The 24,534-nt window shown below is 40.4% G+C and overlaps 1 protein-coding gene and 1 long non-coding RNA gene across 3 annotated transcripts; one reads left to right on the top strand and one right to left on the bottom strand.

Annotated features, from left to right (window-relative positions):
• Window positions 1-385: 385 nt before the first annotated feature.
• Window positions 386-10,019, bottom strand: LOC125141453. 2 transcript variants are annotated; one of them, XR_007140832.1, is made up of 5 exons: window positions 9,578-10,019; window positions 3,405-3,569; window positions 3,151-3,320; window positions 2,964-3,035; window positions 386-2,402 (listed from the first exon to the last, which is right to left on the bottom strand). It is a non-coding gene; the product is annotated as an uncharacterized LOC125141453 (long non-coding RNA). The 2 variants fall into 2 exon arrangements; XR_007140833.1 differs by having other exon boundaries at window positions 3,405-3,556; window positions 9,578-10,017.
• LOC125141384 lies at window positions 6,226-24,108 on the top strand. The gene is made up of 4 exons (XM_047814580.1): window positions 6,226-6,331; window positions 6,491-6,679; window positions 23,338-23,527; window positions 23,647-24,108. Exons 1-4 carry the CDS (start codon window positions 6,236-6,238, stop codon window positions 23,793-23,795), a joined length of 624 nt encoding a protein of 207 aa, XP_047670536.1. The 5' UTR covers window positions 6,226-6,235; the 3' UTR covers window positions 23,796-24,108.
• The last annotated feature ends 426 nt before the right edge of the window (window positions 24,109-24,534 follow it).

Below are 24,534 nucleotides of genomic sequence, written 5' to 3' on the forward strand. Positions count from 1 at the left end.
CAGTTTTATCACCAACACTCTTTCATTGCAGAATATTCTGAACTGAATGAACTGGTAGTTTACAAAGCTTTTCAAATACATCTGTACTCGGGCTGTGGGTGAAATGTCACCCGAAGCTGCTGTAGCTTTAGGTGCAGGCTTCCGAAAACACAGAGTGTAGTTTGGGTCTGCTTTCGTTTCATATCTTCTTTTACATTAGTTAGTTAATTTGTAATTTGTGCCAAAAAAGACCGCCAAGCAACTGATTTTCCTCCTTGGTAGGTGACGTCAGATCAGGTCATCAAGCCCCAATGGTCCAAAAACGTTAGTGATTCGCAATCGCAACCACAGTCTGTGTTCGCAACACAGTGCGGGGTGAATTTATGAATGAAAGTTCTGTCACAAAACGATATTGTTACGTATCCTCACGCTTTTTAAGTGTGTATACGGAAATCCTTGGCCTTTCCTAGTGGGTATACGGCGTATACCTGCGTCTCATGTGGACTACACCAGTGTCTTACACCAACTATGAAGGACAGCCCCAATTTTCTGGATGCAGTTCAGTCCTGGTGCTTACTTCGGAATGTTCCTCTTATCTTTGGAGAATTAGTAACTTCTACAGACCAACACTGAGGCCTGCTTCTTTTAGTACTTCAAATAATAAACATTATATTCTCGCCCATGTTATCACAAGGTTTATGTGTATATTTAAAACATTTAATTGTGGATCACCACACACTGTTTAAGAAGTTGTATCTTCAGAAAAACCTTTTACCAAAGCACCAATTTCTTATCCACTATCCCCGCTGCATCCAGTCCCAGATCATTAGACCCTTCACCTAAATTAACAGCTACAGGGCTGTTGTTTCTCTCCATGAAACCATAATCAAAACTTTTTTTTTCTTGAATTTATTTCTGCTGATGTAACATGTTTTTCCTTCAAATACAGAAATAATAACTTCAATTCGTACTGGCCCACCCCTTCTAACACATCAGAGAAGTTCTCTGTTGTGTGAAAATACTCCAATGAATTTAATATGCTTGACCTTTTCACACCAAAAACATATGGAAGGGATGGATTACAGGCCATTTCTTGACAGTGAGCAGTGTGTATATCTTTGGTGCGCAAAAACTACTTTGGAAGAATCTTCAGAGAATTCTGTCTGAAAGTCCTCCTTTTCTGCTAAACAGAACCTGCAACAGTACCTTGCACTGAAAGACTCCACCAGACCAAACAAACTATGCAAACCCAAATTATCACCAGTAACCCGGACTACAGTACCATGAACATTGTATAATGGAATCTCAATACCATCATTTACGGCATTTAGCAGACACCCTTATCCAGAGTGACTTACAACTGAGCAACTGAGGGTTAAGGGGCCCAGCAGTGGCAGCTTGGTGGACCTGGGGTTCGAACCAATGACCTTCCGATCAGTAGCCCAACCCCTTAACCACTGAGCTACCACATCCCACATCACTCTCTAACACTTTAATATCTCGAACAATGGGAGCAAAAATTTCACTAAAACCATACCGTTTAACATCTTGAGTGTGAAATAAGGCACACAAGTGTATGTTAGCCAACAAAGAATTCCATTTTGGAGAGAAGTTTCTTAAAGTAAAATATACTCCACCCTCGCTTAGGACCCAGAGGGTTGGCCACCTCAAAGTCAGTTCTCAGTTCTCAGTTGAGAACAGGGGGTGACTTTTAAAATAAGATCCATCACAAATATCTCTCAGTCTAGAGTCACTGGTAGCTGAGCTGTGCAACATTTCTGTTGCAGTTTTTCATAAAATTGGAATATACATGAATTTATATTGAACTACTACCTGATCATATGTTCCAGTCTTTTTATTTTGTCTCGTGTCAAATCTTGAACCAATCACACATTCAACTGGTTCTACTATTTCCCACTTGTCAGTCATAAATTTTGATCGCTTGTATTCCGAATTTAGAATTGTGAAAGGATTCTCTAACCCCTCGAAACATGCCTCAACTTTCTTGCACATTTCCGTTTCTCTTTCATAACTAAATACATGCTTTACTGTATCACTGTCTCTTTAGCATGCTGATGGAGATCTTGAACAATCTCTTCCATGGAAATCACTACAGAATTCAGTGTTCACTTTGACCAACACCTGCTGCCTTTAGATCAGAAATTACAGCTGAACAACTTTTTACAATGTATGGTGAAGATAACTGTGACTCGGCCTCTAAATATTGTCTCCGTTAGCCAAGAATGCGGACTGAAGTTAGCATTTTTGTTCCCTAATTAACACTGATTGTGTTGTTTTAACACATGTCCTTGTCAACCACAATGAAGTAGGAGTGAATGGATTTGTGTGGATCCCTGGGCGAGAAGGTAGGGCTGACTGCTTTGGGTAATGTTGTCTAGATGCTGCTGCACACTGGTTCCAACCTACAACAAAACACATTCAACAGAATTGTTTTTGTGACTAACTTCTGACAATAGATCAGATCACCTCCAACTGTGCACAAGATTGAGGTGATGGAAGATATATTTTAAACAACTGTTAATTAGTTCACTTTTTTTTTGAGGAAAACATTCCAGGATTTTTCACCATATAATAAACTTCCATGGCGACCAAAGCTTTGAGGGTTCAAATGAAGGGTCAAATGTTGGTCTCAATGTAGCTTCAAAGACTCGACAATCCCCACAAAGAAATAAGGGTCTTATATAGAGAAACGATCGGCTGTTTTCAAAATAAAAACAATCTACTTTTTAACCACAATCGGACCTTTCTGATGTTATGACGTAATGCGTGGCACATCTTGAGATTCTACAACACGTGCAATTGTGGTATTTTTATTTTGAAAACGACTGATCGTTTTACTAGATAAGAACCGTATTTCTCTGCTGGGATCATAGAGATTTTGAAGCTACTTTGAGACAGACTTTGAACCGTCAAACCGTTGGTCACCATTAAAGTCCATTAAAGCTTTCCCGTCCTCTTTCTACCTTGTGCAGATGGTGGTAGCAGATGTAGCAGATGTAGCAGCAGTAAGATGGCAGACATGTCACTGTCCCAGCCTACAAATAAGTAAATAAAAACCTGGTTTACATTATGCCATAGCATAGCATTCAAAATGACAAAATGACACCCCTACATAACCCACAATAACAAGTTAAACAGTTCCATTCATACCATTCTCAACTTCAGCAGCTGACAGCATTGCGCATCAAATCCAAGAGTTCTGTGGTGGGTTCAAGTCCATGGCTTTCCTTTATTACTTTTGCTTTAAAAGTGGTTGGACACTTTTCCAAGAATTTGTTGGCCGTGGCCTCACCAAACAGAAATCTGAAATCTTGTTCTATCTGCAATGTAACACACACAAGTGATGAGTGATACCTAATGCTACATTGGATATTTTGGTGATGCAGTAAATTAAGATGTCATACCAGGCCTGGTGTGTCCAGAAATCGTGGGAAGACCAAGAAAACAACTGATCATTTGGCTTCATTGTTGAACATTGCTTGCCGATACATGAAGTTCATTTTCATCTTCTCACAAACAGTCTGTTCATCAGCAGAGTGACTCAAAACAGCATTAGCTGCTTCCACATCCTCATCAGATGGCATTTATAAGCATAAAAAAGGAATACAATTTAGGATAAAAATATAAACCAAAAGGAGATAAATAAATAAAAAAGTATAAACTGTATAAAAAATTATATAAAATATGAAAATATAAGTGAAAAATAATGTATATAGATAAATATACATATAAATATAATTAGTTCTTCAGGTTTTTTGCCGCTGCTGATTGTGTGTTTTTTATACTTTCACATCAAGCTTTCAATGTTACTCTCTATCTTGACATTTAAACATGCTACTGAACATTACATCATTTCTTGAGCAGACAAACGATTATGTAAGTTCGTATAAAAGGTAAAGAAAACTTATCGTTCTATAAAATTGAAAAGAAAACTTATAACAATTCTATAAACTTCTTTCAGCAAGATGATGGGTCTTTATCCAACTGTCTAGGTACAGTGTCTGTTCCTCCTGTTGTTGTATCAGCTTCCTTCTGGATCTCTTCTTCACAGGTTTAATCGGATACATTCACTTTCTTTATTCCATACAACAGTGTCCCCATTTCCTTTAGTTTATTTGACATTACTTTAGTGCATTATTAACCCTCATGGTGTGTTGATAGAAATGTTAAGAGTGGAGTAACTGCCATACCACCAACATCTGGTTATCCTTATGTGACAATCTCATCCAATACAATAAAGAGACAAAGTGACATTAATGCAACAAAACAAGAGAAAACTAATAAAAGACAACAAAGACACAAAGCAAGGAAGAAGGAAGTTCTGGCAGACTCAGAAGAAACAAGTCGTAAACTTTACTCTTGTACACATTATATACACAAATAAAAGTAGTAATAACACTCGGTCAGACAAATACAGACAAATTTGTCAGTGGTTATTTACTCTATATTAGCTTATTATTATATTATAATAATGATATACAATTATTTTTATCAATAATATAATCATTTAAATTAAATACGACAAATAAATGACTTTTTTGAGTGCAAGCTGGTTGGGAATGAAACCACACACACACACACACACACACACACACACACACACACACACACACACACACACACACACACACACACACACAAACTAAAATGAAAGTACAGCAACAACGACCAAATGTGTACATTGTGAGTTCTACACGAGAGGAATAAAAGACAAAATCCAGATCCAAGTTAATGTCATCATTTCATAGGTAACACTGACTATAGATTTTTACACTCCAAACTCTTTCAAGATGATTTTGGAACCTTTTCCAGCCTGATGAGCAAAAACAACTCTTTTTCTGAAGGCCTCAGAAATCTCCCTTGTTTTTGCCATGATCCACATCAACAAACACACGTCATGTCTTCATTTATGTCTGTGTTGGTACCTGAATCTGTAGCTGTTTACTGCTCCACATATTCATATTTGTATCTGTATGTATAAAGTCTGATTTAAACCATGGCTAAGGACATTAACTCATTTATAACATATAACTGTTAAAAAGTCTGAAGCTGATTCAAAGACTCTTGTTTTAATAGTTAAATTGTTCATTGTTTACTTCTGTTTGTTGTTATTATTATTCAGGTGCAGCAGGGTGGATGTCCAACTGTGCTGAACAAGGGTGGATTTTTTTTTTAATGTTTGTTGTTTATTTTAATTGTTCATTTTATGTTTATGTTTTATTTAATTTTTTTGTGTATATATATTTGTTTTAAAAATATACACAAGTTAGATGGTCCTTTTAATTAATTTTTTTGATGTTTGTTTATTGTAATTTTAATTGTTTTGTTCTGATTTTATTTGTATGTGTATATATATTTCTTTTTAAAATACACAAGTTGGATGGTTTGTTGTGTGTTTGTTTGTTTAAAATATACACAAGTTCACTTTATGGTTTGTTGTGTGTTCGGCTTCTTATTCTACTGGGTCATGGGGAACCTGGTGTCTATTACAGGGTACAAGGCAGGGTAGACACTAGACACAATGCCAGTGTATTGCACACACTTTTACTACAGACAATGTAGATATGCCAATCAGCATATAATTCCTGTTTTTGGACTGAAGGAGGAAACCGGAGAACCCTGAGGAAACCCTTAAACCCCCAAGGTGTGAGGCTGATGTGCTAACCACCGAGCCACCATGCCTCCTTTTACTTCAGTACACATTCAAGCTGTTTAAGCAACACAAGAAGTCTGAAGTAAACCTACACTGTGTGTTTGTATTTTTGCACTGATTCTACAAGACTAGTAATAAAACACAATAACACAGAGCCACATTGCTTATTCATTCAGAAGGAGGTATTTAAGAATTTTTTTTAAAGGTATTTAAAACCCCGAAATTCTGATCACTTATAAAAGTCATAGCACAGCACTCCTCAATGAGCCGGTCGATTTGACACCTCATTCATGGGTCTAGGACAAAAGCTGCGGGACAAGTTACGGCACAATAACAAGAATGTTGCTTTGCAAGCACCATTAATAATGTGGCGTAGAACAGAATGACGGACTGAGGCTGTAATTCTATAGTGTGTTTTGGATTGGTCACAAGGATCTTAGCCAATAAGTGTGTAGGAGGAGCAGGAGGAAGAGGGATAATGACCAATAACACACATTTGATTTGTGCATAATTATGATGTCAGCTTATAGATAGAGAAGCCGCTAGGTGGGTGTTAGACATTCTCTCACAATTCAGCATGGCATGCACGCACAAATTTTCGTTCGGCCATTCCTGAAGCAGGCGGTGGAAGCGGCACAGCCGACAGCGGCGACTCAGGGAGCGCAACAGCCAGATCAAGTAAGTCCGTCTTTATTTGTGCAGAAGTATAGAAATTTCTATGTAATTTATATATTTTCTATTAGTTTTATTTCTATCAGCTTACTCTCGAGTTTCTCTCGAAGATGCACTAAAATGTAGGTCATGCTAACGAGGTCATGTGGTGTTTCTCTCTCACAGCTGCTGAACATGAAAACACTGGAGGTCACAACCTCGATGGCACAAGTGTTGTTGGGCCTCACAATGTTGGGGGATAACATGAGCCACATAGCGAAGGAGGCGAAGTGCAGCGGAAGCGCCGCAGTCATCGACGTGGCAACAGTGGCTATTGTTCTGGAGGCCATGTTGCTCCTTTTCCTTGCCTTTTCTGTGAGTATTGCAGCATTATTGCCTTTTCAGCCATAAAGGTGTATACATAGAAACCTACAAGCTTTTTACGTTTAGCAATAACTTTCTGTTTTTAAATTTAGCTTTAACAGTAACTTTCTGTGGTAAATTAAGCTTCTACAATAACTTTCTGTGGTAAATTGAGCTTTAACAGTAACTTTCTGTGGTAAATTTAGCTTTAACAATAACCGCCCGTGGTACATTTAGCTTTAGCAATAAACTGTGGTACATTTAGCTTTAACAGTAACTTTCTGTGGTAAATTTAGCTTTAACAGTAACTTTCTGTGGTAAATTTAGCTTTTACAATAACTTTCTGTGGTAAATTTAGCTTTAACAATAACCGCCCGTGGTACATTTAGCTTGAGCAATAAACTGTGGTACATTTAGCTTTAGCAATTACTTTCTGTGGTAAATTAAGCTTCTACAATAACTTTCTGTGGTACATTTAGCTTTAACAGTAACTTTGTGGTAAATTTAGCTTTTACAATAACTTTCTGTGGTAAATTTAGCTTTAACAGTAACATTCTGTGGTAATTTAAGCTTCTACAATAACTGTCTGTGGTTCATTTAGCTTTAACAGTAACTTTCTGTGGTAAATTTAGCTTTAACAATAACTTTCTGTGGTAAATTAAGCTTCTACAATAACTTTCTGTGGTACATTTAGCTTTAACAGTAACATTATGTGGTAATTTAAGCTTCTACAATAACTGTCTGTGGTTCATTTAGCTTTAACAGTAACTTTCTGTGGTAAATTTAGCTTTAACAATAACTTTCTGTGGTAAATTTAGCTTTAACAGAAACTTTCGGGCACAAGCAACCATTGCACTGATGCGTCAGTATGTGCAATGCCTCCGAGGTGCTCGAAATGAGTGGGGTCAGGAGAGACTATGTTGTAAAAATTCTTAGTAGAAATAATTAAATTATTATTCCTTACAATACTATAACCAAAGTAAAGTATTAGGCCTTGCAAAATATTACAATTGGTGTTATAAGACATATGTTGGCGATGTTGTAGGCCAAAGATGTTTATTGTAATCATAAACTTAGTAAAAGTAACCAGATTTGGGGCTGTCAGGCCTAGTCAGTCTGAGCACATTTGTAATAACAAATACAAACTTGTTATGTAAAATGGAAAAGACCATGGTTCCCAGACCTTAGCTCATAAATTGTTATGTAGAATGAAGAAGACCATGGTTCTCAGACCTTAGCTCATAGCTATAACTTGTTATGTAGAATGAAAAAGACATTGTTTCACAGACCTAGGCCCTGAGAACTAAGGGGAGGAAAATCCATAAATGGGCATGTGGTGCCCAGACCTTAGCTCATAACTTGTTGTGCAGACTGAAGAAGGCGCAGGTGTTTAGTCTGAGGTCATGAAAAATAAGGAGAGGAAAATCCATAAATGGGCATTTGGGTGAAAGGTGATGGGAAATAAGGAGAAATTAGGTCAGTGTATTTAGAAAACATGACTCCAAGAAATACTGGGAACTAAAGAAGAGGCTAGGAGCGCCAGGGTATATATTGAGAAGATATCTGGGGCTTGCGGGTGAAGGTGTGTATGCGCGTGGGTGCGTGTGGGTCCGTGTGCGTGCGCGTGTGTGTGTGTGTGCGCGTGTCCGTGTGTGGGTGTGTGTGTGTCAAATTCTTCTGGCCAGATGAAGGAGGCAGCCCCGCGCGTGTGTGTGGTGTGTGTGTGTGTGTGTGGTGTGTGTGTGTGTGTGTGTGTGCGGTGTGTGTGCGTGAGTGGTGTGTGTGAGTGAAGGTGTGGGTTTTTATTTTTGCAAGAACGTCGCGAGAGTTTTTATTTTTGATTGATTTTTGCATGACATGCTCTTTTTGGGGTTTTCATTTGTTACTTTCAACTTGGCAATTTCTCTTAGAAAATTGTTGACTGACTGACCACAATAAAGAAGTTTGCTCATTCTCATCCAGGTCTGAGGAGTTTTCTCAGTGTTTTTTGTAGTAATTATAGAGTTATCAGTTAAGTCTAACTAAAACAGTTTTTAGTAACCAAAAAGTCTAAGTCTAAAGATCACCCTGCGATGTGTCAACTTGGAGGCGGCTCTAAGTTCCGACATATTTAATGGCACCCCAGATGGGACTTCAAAGGGGCTAGCGTGATCTGCGTCCTGGACCAGGATCACTCTCTCTGAAGGGTTACTGAAGGGAGAGAGAGACAGAGTGAGGGGGGGTGTGTGTGAAAGAAAAATCTCATGAGTGAATTTAGAATTTCGAAAATTCCTGCGTCGGTGTGAGAGTGCTATATAACTTACAGCTGGGACTGTACTGGCAGGTGGAGAAAACGCGTTGATAATGTACAGTAAAGTGCATGGTGTACTGTAAAGTGCATGGAATACGGTAAAGTATTCAGTATTGAGTGTACGGTAAAGTGCATGGTATTTATAAGTGTTTATATACGTGCACGTTATCATCATAAGTATACGGCGATACACAATAATAAGGTGGATACGGTAATGTACACATTAATAACTGTACATTATCCGATGAGTATACACATAAATAAGTGTACATCGCCATATGAGTATACACATAAATGATACGTGTACGGTGTGTAATGTATATGAATTGTTTATGTGCACATGTGTATTTGTGTATTGTCAAACTGAATGACGATTCAGTTTGATGTGTGATAAAGTACAAGCAATTGTGAAGTGTTGTATGGCACTTATAAAATAAGTTGCAACGGAAAAAAAAAGCGCTAAGTAACACAAGCAGAACATAACATCCATTTATAATGGCTAAGTAACACAAGCAGAACATCCATTTATAACAGAGAACTGTATGAGACACAGAGTGGTACACTGTGTGAAAATAAGATTCACCTGAATTAGGTGGCGCTAATTCAGTTTGTTTACTTACTTGTAAATTCTTCCCTCGCTTCATAATTTTCAATATTTTTTCATAAATCCCCAAGGGTCCAAGAAGTATCTAAGCCTTTTAATCCAAATTGCTGTGCTCGCCTTACAATAGTTATTTTTCTGACCGAAGACTGTAAACGGAGTTCACTCCCGTCCATTTTTTTTCCGGCTCTCACTTCCCAGTTGATGAACTACAAATTCAGTGTTATATTTGTAGTCCAGCCTTCACATGAGCCAATAGGTGCCCGTAGAGCAGAGATAGACAGCTTAGAAGCCAATATCCTGAACACCGGCCGTTTGTTTGGCAGTTGGGCCAGCCAGTAGCAAGTAGCGAGAAACTGATATCTCTTTAGCCAATAAGGATACGATTCCAACGATTAGCGATAAGGGCCATCTGGCAAGGGACCAGCTGTGCCAGCTAGAGCACTGTGAAAACAGTTATGACTGTTATGACTTAATTCCCAAGCTGTATCGCGCAATCCTAGAACACACACACATACACATAGAATAGCTTTCCTGTGTTTTTTCTTTTTTGTGAGCAGATACTAATGCCTAGTGGGGAAAAAACATTCATATAAAATCCATTCTTGGGCCTTTTTGACTTCATAAAAAATTGTTTTTGTTGGGGAAAGTTTTTTTTAGCCCCTATGTTTTCCGTAGTGTTAAACCAGGTGTAGTTTATTTTATTTTATTTTATTTTTTCATTTTTTTGTTTATTTATATGGATCCCACTAGCTGAAAGTCTATGCAATCAGCTAGTCTTCCTGGGGGTCCACACATATGCATACTCATAGATACATAAAATCTGGTTTTAATTCATAACAGGACAAGACATAAATACAATATGATTTATAATTGTATTAATCAAGACATATAAAAACCTAATGTAGTGTTTTTGTTTCAGTAAAAGAAACCCTCCATTCTAGCCTCTGTAACTCTGTGCCAGTAAGGCCTAGAATCACCCTGACACTTGTATCTGTAACTAGAGATTGTTTTTTCCTATGAGATTGTTTTTTTTTTCTTCCTTCCTGAGTGTCAAAGTTTTTGGAAGCTGAAATCTTGGAGCATTATCTAACCGAGTAGAGTTACATGATGTTATAAGGAGTCGTTAGATGAGACAATTACCAACAAGTTAACAACAGTTTAATTTATTTATTTATTAATTATTAATTATTATTTATATTCTTTTTACTTTTATTTTTTAATTTTTATTATTTTCCTTTTTGACAATGTAACAACAATTTAATTTTTACAACTTAACAATTTGATTATTTATCTAAGTGATTTAACGAGTAGTTTATTTGATTGATTGATAGTTTATTTGATTTTATTTGATTTATTAGTGAGTTAGTTAATTGAATGGATCAATACTTGGTTGAGTATGTAATTATTTGAATGTGCAGTTGATTGATTTTAATTAATTTTAACTTTTAATTTTAATTGAAGTTGTACTTATTGGACTTATACTCTGATCCTAATATCTGCCTTGTCTTTCTTGAGAACCATACTAGAAGGAATCCTGCACAACCACATTTACCAGAAAAAGAATAAACGTTCAACTGAAGTAGTCAACAGTACACAGTATTCAGAACTACATGACAGTGCCACAAGGGCGAGACAAGGGTGCATGATGGAGAAAGGTAAAAAAACTTAATTACTCCAGCTGCAATTATAATAATAAAGCACAAGAATGCTGAAAAAGGAATAAAAAGTACATGGCAAGAATGGACAAAAGGAGAGTTGCAGTGGCCTGAAGGAGGGACGTTTGATGAGTTAAAATGTTGGAAGTTGAAAGTAAGAATAAAATGCTGGGGAGAAGTAAAAAGAGAAAGCATGAGAAATTTTTCACATTTTTTACATTTTAGTAAGTTTCTTAGGAAAATGTTGTAATATTGCAACGTTGGGCTCTGCTAGGAGCAGAATTTCTGTATTTATACTCACTTTGTCTGATCAGATATACAGAGCAATTAGGCATTCATTTGCAGGGTTGACTGCTTACTGTGCATAATCATATGAGGTATGAATGGGCATTTATTGATATGGGTATTGAAAGGAAAATATTTAGGAGAGCTTTTGTTTCTGTCACTTTTGGTGTGGTTGGTCTGTGATTGGTTGCAGTGATAGGCCCTGAAACAGCTCTTTTCTACTGAAAAGCACAGGCGAACATTGCACTTGCTACACAGTGTGTTTGTGTATCCACAATTGCAGTAAACTGGAAGAATAGACTAACTGAAAGAGAGATCTACATATTATCCAGCATATTTATTTGCACCTGTCCCTGAACAATGCAACAGGCATCACCCCAAAAATCTGCTACTGCAACACTCATAAATCACCCCAAAAATCTGCTACTGCAACACTCATAAAGAATCTCAGGATCGTTTAGTTAAATAACAAACAAAAAACTACAAAGATACAGGGAGTTTCAGATACTGCTCTATATGATGGAGTTTCAAATAGCACATAAAATGTATTTTTGTGTATTTATGGTACATTTAGAAATGAATTACGATGAATCATCTAACAGTTTATGATGTGATTTTGACTATTTTGACTACCACTTTGGCCCGAATTACAGCATGGACATAACAAGCTCTAGTTGTCCAAAATAACTAAATATGTATGTGTTCTAGACATTGTAATAAACACAGAAAAAATTTGAGGAATTTTATTCGAATCTTGACAAAGCCAGTCATGGGGAAAAAATAAATAAATAAAAAAATTGTAGGTAGGGTGAGTTCATGGCCAGGTGACTGGACAAATAAACAAGGTAGTGTTGTAATTCTGCAACAGTGGGCTTTACATGGTTATCGGGGTTAAAGGGAGAACAGAGTAAAGAACAGGGGAAAGAGAAGACTACAGCCCCACCCTCAGGTGAATGTGAGGAGCAGCTCCAACCCCCATCTTATAACGAACATTACAGATCCAAGTACAACGGGATCCATCAATACAGTTGGGAGAAGGAGGTGAAACACAAGAAATAGAACTGGAGATTACAGGGGGACAAGTCAGAGGAGTAGTCTGGCAGACATCAGCAGAATGATGAACGTCCCAAGGGAAAGCAGGAAGACTGCCCTCCCCTGGTAAAAGGCGGCAGCAAAGGAGAAGAAGGAAAATACCCAGAAAGCCCAGAAGGGGCTACAGGAGTAAGAGAGGAAGCGCTGGAAGATGATGAACACCGACTACTGTAATGGGACAGTGAGGTGGAGAAAACTAATGCCCGATGGGAGAAAGGGGACTCCCACTTATCATGGCAGCAAGCAGAGAAACGTAATATGGAGTGGTTGACTGAATACACATGCCCACCAGGTTCAAGAAGACACAGCACACCGACTCCCTGGGCAAGAGAACACATGAACCCGCGAATGGAATATGTCTGCCAGCCGGGAAGGAGAGGATCAATAAAAACCTGGCAGTTGGAACATCATAAGAGCCTCAGCGAAGCACAGGGGTCCCTAAGCAAACCAAATGACCGTGCGACAAGAAAGACCCTCATAGCTGACCAGGAGGAGCAAGAAAAGAAACAACAGACCAAGGCAGATGGGAATTCATCACCCAACGAAAATAAAAAGACAGGGGAGGTGCATCAATGGCGTCAACAGCTGGAGGAAGGTACAGAGACACGCGACGAGAGAATAAAAGGACTAAGTGACCAAAAATCTCTCACCCCAATGGAAATAGTGAGTGATGACGAAATAAGCTCAAGGGCGGCCCCGGTGGATGTAGAGCCCCAGCACAATATGAGAGGAGTAAAAGTGAGACTGGAGGGCGAAGTGCAGCTGACCCCCTGGAGACAGAAGGCGTGTGGCCGAATGAAGGGCAGGAAAGAGCAATAAAGGAAGCTCTGGAACGAGGCCAGAAAGCAGATGTGACGATGGAGAAGTTACGAGACCAGGAATCACGACTGGAGATGAAGGTGGAAGAAATTGGAGGAAGAACAGAAACGAACGGAGAAACAATTCAGAGACCTCCAAAGAATAAGGAAGGCACGGAAGAAGTCAGATAAACAAAAATGGGGCAACATCCAAAGAAACAGACACATGCAGACCCGATCCCAGACGGGAGGAGACAAAGGTGAGGAGACGCAGCAGGTGGCCCCCAAAAGTGAGAGCCCCAGTGAAGAAGAGGAGGAGACAGAAGCACCGATAGCAACACAGCTCCCCCTGATAGTTAAAGTGAAACAAATGCATTATGTGCCATGGACATTCATGGATGTGACTGAATTGGTAAAAAGACTGCCAAGTGTGTGGGAAGGAGCACAGAGATGGATCACAAAGTTCGAGGAACAAACGGCCGGACAAAGTTTGGCCCTGGGAGATCTGAAGGCAACGATCCAGCTCTGGAATGAGGCCAGAAAGCAGATGTGACGATGGAGGAGTTACGAGACCAGGAATCACGACTGGAGATGAAGGTGGAAGAACTTGGAGGAAGAACAGAAACGAACAGAGAAACAATTCAGAGACCTCCAAAGAATAAGGAAGGCACGGAAGAAGTCAGATAAACAAAAATGGGGCGACATCCAAAGAAACAGACACATGCAGACCCGATCCCAGACGGGAGGAGACAAAGGTGAGGAGGCGCAGCAGGTGGCCCCCAAAAGTGAGAGCCCCAGTGAAGAAGAGAAGAAGAACATCTCCCCCTGATAGTTAAAGTGAAACAAATGCATTATGTGCCATGGACATTCATGGATGTGACTGAATTGGTAAAAAGACTGCCAAGTGTGTGGGAAGGAGCACAGAGATGGATCACAAAGTTCGAGGAACAAACGACCGGACAAAGTTTGGCCCTGGGAGATCTGAAGGCAATCCTATGCCAGACCGTAGGAAAAGCCAAAGTGCTGGAAATACTCAATAATGCTGGGTTGGAAAGAATGGCTGACGATCCAAGGGGAGACGGAATAGCCTTCGGCCCATACAGGAATACCCTATGGAATGTGCTAAGGGATATGTACCCAACTAAAGCTGACCCAGGAAAGGTGGAAAAGATAAAACTGGACAAGGAAGAAGGAATTGCTCAATTCAAACTGAAACTTCAGGACTCCTGGAGAGAAGAGATGGGAGCACCCTGAGATGAGACACACCGGCAAGCATGACACTGTTCAAACTCATGTTAAAACGGGCACTCCCAGTGGAAGTTCAGGATCAGCTGGAAACAGTAGTGGGCCTGAACACTATGCTATGGGCCACGTTCGAAGCTAATGTAATACAACACACAGAGCTACACAGGAAAAAAGAAACGGGAGGCAAAGAAGGCTGCAGAAGATTTAGTGGTGCAATTGCACAAGGCACAGCTGGGAGAACCAGCAAGAAAAAAACAAGATAAAGAGTATGAAGATAAAGAGAAGGAAGATAAAGAGAATGCCTCAAAACAGGCGGCAGTCATGGTGGCTCCAACCGCTGCTCAGGCTGTGCCACCTCAAAAAATGGAGGAGTACCACAAGTGATGATGGCACAACAGCAGCCTTTGCCCCCAGCTATGGTGCAATATCCAATGGGATATCCAACAAATTATCCCATGAATCTTCAGTATGCTCCTCAACAGCGTGGCTGGGGACCAGGCTGAGGTCGAGGAACAAGAGGACAGCGAGACAGTTGCGCAATATCTCCATCGCCTCACTGACATACAGTACACAATGCGCACAGCGGCCTCATTCCCCCAGTAGGATATGAGTGAGGCGTGGCAGCGAAGTGACAGCGTACGAGGCACACTTGAGAAACAGTTTCATGAACGGACTAATTCCAGAAATATCTGACAAGGTGAAAAACCTATGCATCATGTGGGACACTGGAAAGCTGAGCCTCATCATACAACATGCTCTGCATGCAGAAAAGCTGCTCATGCAAAGTATGAAGGAGCGATTAAGTATGAAAGGCCAGATGAAAATCTGTGCATGAGACACCTATATTCCCAGATCATGAGAACGGGAGAAATGCCTCGTACTCTGACTTCATAATGGAATTACATGAAGCGTAAGTCTTTTTTATATGCTTTTCCCAGGGAAAATGAATATGACAAAGATTGCACTGTGCAAACAGGAGGCCAAGGAGGAAGTTGCTGGAAGTGCAATAACCCAAGTCACCTGAAACAAGACTGTCCCTACTTACAGTATGGAGCACTAGGAGGGGTCATGGGAAGCCAAGGAAGACAACAGGTGCTTGCACAGATGCCTGCTCCAATGTTTCAACAAGGAGCAGGGAAGTCAGGAATGCAGCATGCGCTCGCAGCAACACCACAAGGAGCTGGAAATTGGGCAGGCCAATGGATGGGCCCAGGATTTCAAGGACAAGCCCCAACTCCACCAGGAGGGAGCCCATTGGGCCCAGCTCGAGGAGGAATGTGAAGAGGCCTAGAGAAGCCAGAGGGGGAGCTGGTGCAGTGTACCACCTCATTGCACCCTGCACAAGAACCAACAATTATGGTGGGAATTGGGAATGAAGTACAGGCCCCATTCCTGATTGATACAGGAGCAACATTTACAAGCATTGGAAAAGAAATCACAAAGCTTCCCCTCACACGTAGATCAATAAAGACAGTGGGCTTCTCAGAAAAAACTCAGACTCTACGATTTACTGAGCCTCAGTGGATCACTATAGAAGGAATAATAGTGCAAGCTCCTTTACTATATTCCCCAGACACTCAAACCGATCTGCTGGGAAGAGATGTGCTCTGAAAACTAGGAGCTAAAATACATTGTGGACCAACAGGAGTATGGATAACACTCCCGGAGATGTTAGCCCAACAATACTTAGTAGTGAGCCAAGAAGAAGAAATAATAGATCTAGATCAAGTGTATTGGATGGAAATCAAAGACAAAGATACATCAAAAATATGGCAAGAATACTGGGAATGGAATTCCATGATTAACTTACATCCGGATTGTTGTGAAGCTAGAGGATCATGGAAAACAATATGATATCAACATGGACAGTATGATAATTGGCCAGCAAGGAGTAGCTACAGTACATATGCTGTACTCCCTGAGCAGATTCAAGAATGGTATCAAGTTGGAGATGCAGTCTCCCACATCTCTCTGATGATCGGGCAAGGTTTTGAATCCAACGATTTAGGGCCTATGATGAAAGAGGCAGAAAGGGTAGTGAAGTGGAAAATGACTAAAGACCATAGAGTACATATGTCAAGAGATATTTTAAGGATAGATTAGGGGACAATCATGTTATCATTTAATCATACACAACCATGTTAGTAAGTCAGCAAACAAACATAAATTCTAGTAAGAGTAGAAGTAGAGGTACAGATGCCACAGGTAGCAGATAAGGAAGAGTCAACAGAGAAATAAGTAGATGAAGCACTAAGTCAAGTCCCAGAGTAACTGTGGACTAAACATGCAACAGATGTAGGACTAGTTCAATTCAATTCAATTTCAATTCAAGTTTATTTGTATAGCGCTTTTTACAATAGGTTTGTCTCAAAGCAGCTTTAGAGAACATAAACATAGAACAGAGGTTAAACATAAGGAGAAATACAAAGAATTAATATAGCAAAAAAAAAAAAAAGATATATATAGTTCACAGTGTGTATGTATGTATGTATGTATTTATCCCCAATGAGCAAGTCTGAGGTGACTCAGGCAGCAGTGGCAAGGAAAAACTCCTTTAAATTGGTAAGGAAGAAACCTTGAGAGGAACCAGACTCAAAGGGGAACCCATCCTCATATGGGTGGCACTGGGGGTGAGATTACAAATATACAGTCAAACAAATGTTGAACTGGTGTAAAGATCATAGAGTCCAACTGGAGCTGGTAAATCTGTAGATGTCTCAGGATTCACATAGAGTCAGCCTCATCTCAGTGGAGGTCCAAAATCTTCATCGCATGTCGGGATGGGTAGAGAGAGAAAAGCAGTGTAGAGGGATTAACATATTTGCTGTTCATAAAAATGGTGAAAAAGTATTGGTGCATAATTTTATGGGATGTATTATGTGTGTGTGTACTCCTGACTAAAGAGGTGAGTTTTTAATCTACATTTAAACTGGGAAAGTGTGTCTGAGCCCCGAACACTATCAGGATGACTATTCCAAAGTTTGGGAGCTAAATAAGAAAATGCTCTACCACCTTTAGTAGACTTAGATATTCTGGGAACTACCAGAAGTCCTGAGTTTTGTGATCTCAGAGAGAGTGAAGGATTGTAACGTGTTAGAAGACTAGTTAGCTACATGGGAGCTAAACCATTAAGAGCCTTGTACGTAAATAGCAGCAGTTTGTAATCAATTCTAAACTTAACAGGTAGCCAGTGTAGAGATGATAAAATTGGGGTTATATGGTCATACTTTCTTGTCCTAGTGAGAACTCTGGCAGCTGCATTTTGAACTAACTGTAGCCTATTTATTAAAGATGCAAGACAACCACCTAGTAATGCATTACTATAGTCCAGTCTAGAGGTCATGAATGCATGAACTAGCTTCTCAGCATCAGATACAGACAGGATGTTTCTCAGCTTGGCAATATTTCTAAGGTGGAAGAAGGCTGTTTTTGTAGTATGGGCGATATGATATTCAAAAGACATGTTACTGTCTCGTATAACACCCAGGTCTTTCACTGTCGAGCTACTAGTAACAGTACATCCCTCTAAGTGAAAGTTAAATTGTGAAAGTTTCTGTGTACTGGTTTTTGGACCTATAAGTAGTATTTCTGTCTTATCAGAGTTTAACAACAGAAAATTACAACTCATCCAGTCTTTTATCTCTCTAAGGCATTGAGTTAATTTGGACACTTTGGCTATTTCATCTGGTTTTGATGAGATATCTAACTGTGTATTATCAGCATAGCAGTGGAAACTAATCCCATGTCTTCTAATGATGTTCCCTAATGAAAGCATGTATATCGAGAAAAGAAGAGGTCCAAGAAGAGGACTAGTTGAGTCAGCAGCATTAGCAAAAATACCGATTAGGCCCAATGCACCATTACCTTATCAGAGACAGTATCCATTGTCTAAACAAGCAGAGGAAGGGATATTAAAAGGCTAGTGGAAGCAGGAGTTTTAATCCCCACAAAAAGTCAGTGCAACACTCCGATTTTTCCGATCAGAAAGCCAAATTCAGATAAATGGAGATTGGTACATGATTTAAGACCAGTCAATCAAATAGTGGTGGCTGTGACCCCAGTGGTCCCAGATCCACAAACTTTGTTATCAAATATTCCACGGGAACAAAATGGTATACAGTAATTGATCTGTGTTAAGCATTTTTTAGTGTGCCAGTACACCCGGACTCTCAGCACTTGTTTGCATTCACATATTAAGAGCAACAAGGATATTGTAAAAATCGTGAAAACCCATCGATATTCAACCAAGTACTGACCAGAGATCTGGTGAATTTACAAATGGAGAGGCTGACTTACTGATTTGTAGCCAATCCAAAGAGCAATGCGTAAAGGATTCAATAACAGTACTGAAAGCCCTAGCAAACAATGGGCACAAGGTTAGTAAAGAGAAGCTACAATTCTGCCAGAGAAAGGTGGAATATTTAGGACGAGTTCTAGAAGGAACAACACGAAAAATATTACCGGCTCATGTACAAGCTATACGTGATGCACCACGACCTCAATCCGTGTGCCAGATGTCATTCCTGGGCATGGCAGGGTTTAGCAGACCATGGATATGCGATTTTGCCTTAAAAGTACAACCACTTAGAGACATGATAAAAGCTGCAGATCAGGCTAAACCCAATACACAGCTAACATGGACACCAGAAGCATCAGCAGCCTTCGAGATGTTGAAGTGCACACTAGCCTCAGCCCCAGCGCTGGCTAGTCCAGATTACAGCAAACCATTTCACCTATACGTGTCAGAAAGACAGGGTTTTGTATCGGCAGTACTAATGCAGCAACAGCAAGGGGTAGGAAAACAACCTATTGCTTACTTCAGCACAGCATTAGATAACGTTGAGAAGAGCATACTACCATGTTATCGTGCTCTATCAGCAGCAGCATTTGCATATCAAAAGGCTTCCACCATCACAATGGGTCACCCCGTGACCCTGTATACATCATGCACTGCATGCATTATTGACAAGTCAAGCGTTCGTAATAACCAATGCAAGGCGCACAGGGTATGATGTGATACTGTCAGCACCAGAATTGACAATCAAAAGATGCAACACAGTAAACCCAGCCGAAAAAATGGTGCTGCCGAGTGAAGGGACTCCACACAATTGTACAGAGGAATCTGGAAAGTTTCTGAAAGCACGACCAGATTTAGAGTCCCAACCTCTCCCAGGGGCACAACAAATTTTCTTCGTGGATGGATCGTGTTATCAGACCAATGAGGGAAATAAAGCGGGTTATGCAGTAATAGAATACGACCTCATGGAGAATGTATATTGAACAATTAGCGAGGTGACTGTCCCACAGCCATGCTCAGCTCAATTGGCAGAGATAAAAGCATTGACAGCAGCTTGTAAGTTAGGAGCAGGGAGAACGTGTACAATATACACTGATTCAGCGTATGTGTATGGGGTATGTCACGTTTTTGGACCAATCTGGGCACAGCAAGGTTTCCAGAGGGCTAATGGTTCTACATATCACCCATGGACCAGCCATGTCGGAACTGTTGGCAGCGGTACAGATGCCTAAAAAATTACCTATCATGAAGTGCAGAGCTCACAAAACAGATGGAACAACAATAACAAAAGGAAACACTGCAGCTGATGAAGCAGCTAAAAAGGCAGCAGTAGGGGATGGACGCATAATGGCACTCGTGCAGGGAAAAGAGCCAGATGCAGGTCCAGAAAAAGCAGAAGGAAAGTGATACGTTTTGGTAGTGATTGACATGTTCAATAGATGGGTTGAAGCAGTGGCCTGTGCCAAGAATGATGCTAAGACAGTGGCAAAATTCTTGTGTAGAGAAGTAATCCTGAGGTTTGGAATCCCAGATCAGTTGAGTTCAGATAATGGACCTCAGTTTGTAAATAAGGTAATTGAATCCCTTGCACAAGCATTGTGCATCAAACATAAGATGGGATGTGTCTATCACCCAAGCTCACAAGGAAGAGTAGAAAGAGCTCATGGCGTGTTGAAAGAGAAAATTGCAAAAATATGCGCTAGCACAAGCCTGAATTGGCTACAGGCTTTGCCATTGGCTCTGATGAGAATGCGTTCGCAGACAAACCGTACAAGGCACTTGACACCTCATGAAATGGTGACAGGCAGGCCGATGCCTGTAGCATTTACACGAGGACCCTATAAGGGCCCGTCGCTGGAACAAGTGGAAGGCGAAATGTCAAGTTATGTAACACGTTTATCCCATGTCCAAAGACTCTTATATCCACAGGTGTTTCTACAGTAGGAGAGCCACATAACCAGGTAGAAGTAGGAGACTACGTGTACATCAGAACATTCAAGAGAAAACATTGGAGAGAACCAAGGAGAGTAGGACCTTTTAAAATTTTTCTGTAGATATGCTTACGTAGTGTGTTGGTATTTGTGTCTACTGGTCTATTGCCTGTTTCTGTGTTGTATGTGAAGATTTGTTGGAGGCTATGTCGAACCCGCGGAGTGACCAGAGACAATTCCAGCGACCCCTGTGATCGGTTAGCGAGCCCACGAGGTGTCGCTTGTCGCCTCAACGACACTCCTGGTTACTGCTACACGTGCATCCAACTGGACACCAAAGATGTGCGACAAGGTCTACAGGATATGCAAGGGCCACCCACTTTCATGGACTCATGGACAGGGGGTGATTCGGATGCGGTTGTTCCCATAACTGGAGCTTTCCATGCTTATCGCCACAAAGACATTTGGGCCCCCTTGCCACAGTGGATTCAAACCATGCATCACAATCATTACTGGTGGTGGTCGTAGGGACAGTTAGTTCTCTCATGCCATGAAATTGTTCTTTGTTTATTTTGTCATATGTTTATGCTGTGTGTTTCGGTGACCCTGGTGACAAAAAGAAAAATTTTTCACTGTCGCGCTATATATGCCCTGGCTCACTCCTGGCTCACCTTCTGAGAAAGAGCACGTGTGAATTGTGGTCATTGTAGTGGAGTAGTGTCATTTGTTTTTGTAATTTGTTTTATGTTATTGTGTTTGGTAGGTTTTATGTGTTATGAGTTTTTGTTATCATTGGAGTGGAGTAATGTTTTGTTTCACGTTATTGTGGTTGTTAGGTTTTATGTGTTGTGAGTCTTTTGTTTTCATTGTGGGGGAGTAATGTTGAGTTGTAGGTTATTATGTTTGTTATGTTTTATGTATTATGGGTTTTGTTTTCGTTGAGGAGGAGTAATATTCTGTTTTATGTTACTGTGTTTATGTTTTATGTATTATGGGTTTTTTGTTTTCGTTGTGGGGGAATAATGTAAGTTGTTGTAAGTTGGGGTAGAGGTCGTCGTGATTAGATAGATATATGGGTATATAGTGGAAATGACAAGGTAGTCCAGAATACTGCAACATAAGTTTGGTGAGACTTTACAGTCTCACAGGGGGGGATAATGTTGTAAAAAATCTTAGTAGAAATAATTAAAGTATTATTCCTTACAATACTATAACCAAAGAAAAGTATTAGGCCTTGCAAAATATTACAATTGGTGTCATAAGACATATGTAGGTGATGTTGTAGGCCAAAGATGTTTATTGTAATCATAAACTTAGTAAAAGTAACCAGATTCGGGGATGTCAGGCCTAGTCAGTCTGAGCACATTTGTAATAACAAATACAAACTTGTTATGTAAAATGGAAAAGACCTTGGTTCCCAGACCTTAGCTCATAAATTGTTATGTAGAATGAAGAAGACCATGGTTCTCAGACCTTAGCTCATAGCTATAACTTGTTATGTAGAATGAAAAAGACATTGGTTCACAGACCTAGGCCCTGAGAACTAAGGGGAGGAAAATCCATAAATGGGCATGTGGTGCCCAGACCTTAGCTCATAACTTGTTGTGCAGACTGAAGAAGGCCCAGGTGTTTAGTCTGAGGTCATGAAAAATAAGGGGAGGAAAATCCATAAATGGGCATATGGGTGAAAGGTGATGGGAAATAAGGGGAAATAAGGTCAGTGTATTTAGAAAACATAGGAGGTGATTCTGGTAAATAAGGTGATATGGCACCATGGGAAATACTGGGAACCAAAGAAGAGGCTAGGCTATATATTGAGAAGATATCTGGGGCTTGCGGGTGAAGGTGTGTATGTGCGTGGGTGTGTGTGCGCGCGCGTGTGTGTGTGTGCGCTTGTCCGTGTGTGGGTATGTGTGTGTCAAATTCTTCTGGCCAGATGAAGGAGGCAGCCGCATGTGTGTGTGCGTGTGGTGTGTGTGTGTGTGTGGTGTGTGTGCGTGAGTGGTGTGTGTGTGTGAAGGTGTGGGTTTTTATTTTTGCAAGAATGTAGCGAGAGTTTTTGTTTTTGATTGATTTTTGCATGACATGCTCTTTTTGGGGTTTTCATTTGTTACTTTCAACTTGGCAATTTCTCTTAGAAGATTGTTGACCACAATGAAGAAGTTTGCTCATTCTCATCCAGGTCTGAGGAGTTTTCTCAGTGATTTTTGTAGTAATTATAGAGTTATCAGTTAAGTCTAACTAAAACAGTTTTTAGTAACCAAAAAGTCTAAGTGTAAAGATCACCCTGCGATGTGTCAACTTGGAGGCGGCTCTAAGTTCCAACAACCACCTGAACCGCGAAGTGCGTCTTTATTTGTGCAGAAGTATAGAAATTTCTGGGTCCGGACCCGGACCGCGGTCTGTCTGTCAGTGACCTATGGTCTAAAATGTAGGTCATGCTAATGTGGTCATGTGGTGTTTCTCTCTCACAGCTGATGGACATGAACACAATTGAGGCCACATCCTCTCTGGCACAAGTGTTGTTGGGCCTCACAATGTTGGGTGATAACATCGGCCACATAGCGAGGGAGGTAAAGTGTGGCGACAGCGTGGCAATCATTGGCCTGGCTGTTGTGGCAGTTATTCTGGAGGTCCTCTTGCTGTTTTTCCTTGGCTACATCTGTGAGTATTGCAGCATTATTGATTTTTCAGCCAGAAAGGTGTATATAGAGAAACCTACAAGCTTTCCAGATATGTTAATGTTTTCAGAAGGAACTTTCTTATTTCTTATCCCCTATTAGTGTGGAAAACACCAAGAAGCCAAAGGAGGACTACAATTATCAACAGGGCCTTCTTGGTCTGCGTCACCATCCACATGGTGTTGAGGGTGGTGATCATCGCCCTGGTCAGTGCACAACATTGTCAGGTTCTTCTGTCACAAGGATCTTAGCCAATAAGTGTGTAGGAGGAGCAGGAGGAAGAGGGATAATGACCAATAACACACACCTGATTTGTGCATAATTATGATGTCAGCTTATAGATAGAGCAGCCGCTAGGTGGGTGTTAGACATTCTCTCACAATTCACCATGGCATCCGATCACACAATAATTTTCGTTCAGCCAAAGGTGGTGCAGGACAAGAGTGGAGGAAGGGTGTCAACCGACCAAACTGGGCAGCCGTTTCCACCCGTCAGCAACTGCAGTGAGATGAGTTACTTCCCGATGCGGTGAAGCAGGCTGTGGATGCGTCACAGCCGGCAGCGGCGACTCAGGGAGCGCAACAGCCAGATCAAGTAAGTCCGTCTTTATTTGTGCAGAAGTATAGAAATTTCTATGTAATTTATATATTTTCTATTAGTTTTATTTTTTATCAGCAAGGACTTGAGAATTGGTGTAATGTGCTCATTTTGCCTGACCCCAGTCAGGATCCTAGCAGCTGAATTTTGCACACATTGCAGTTTATTATGTGTGGATTTAGTCACAGCGGGAGAACACAAAAGTCTTAATAAGCATTTCAGTCACTGAGCGAGATAACATAGGGTGAAGTCTAGCAATACTTCTGAGATGAAAAAATGAGTTCTTTACAATTTGCCGAACGTGAGGGTCAAAAGACAAACTTGAATCAAAGATTACTCTTAGATTTTTTCATTTGGTTTGTACTTCCAGAACAGAGCCATCTATGTTTAGAA

This window comes from Tachysurus fulvidraco, chromosome 1 (assembly GCF_022655615.1).
Source record: "Tachysurus fulvidraco isolate hzauxx_2018 chromosome 1, HZAU_PFXX_2.0, whole genome shotgun sequence".
NCBI classification, from domain to species: domain Eukaryota; kingdom Metazoa; phylum Chordata; class Actinopteri; order Siluriformes; family Bagridae; genus Tachysurus; species Tachysurus fulvidraco.

Excerpts from the sequence above, each read along its gene's own strand:
- LOC125141384 (XM_047814580.1), top strand. The coding sequence starts at position 6,236 with ATGCACGCACAAATTTTCGTTCGGCCATTCCTGAAGCAGGCGGTGGAA. Across the intron at positions 6,332-6,490 it reads GAGCGCAACAGCCAGATCAA|CTGCTGAACATGAAAACACT; the intron begins GTAAGTCCGTCT and ends TCTCTCTCACAG. Across the intron at positions 6,680-23,337 it reads TCCTTTTCCTTGCCTTTTCT|CTGATGGACATGAACACAAT; the intron begins GTGAGTATTGCA and ends TCTCTCTCACAG.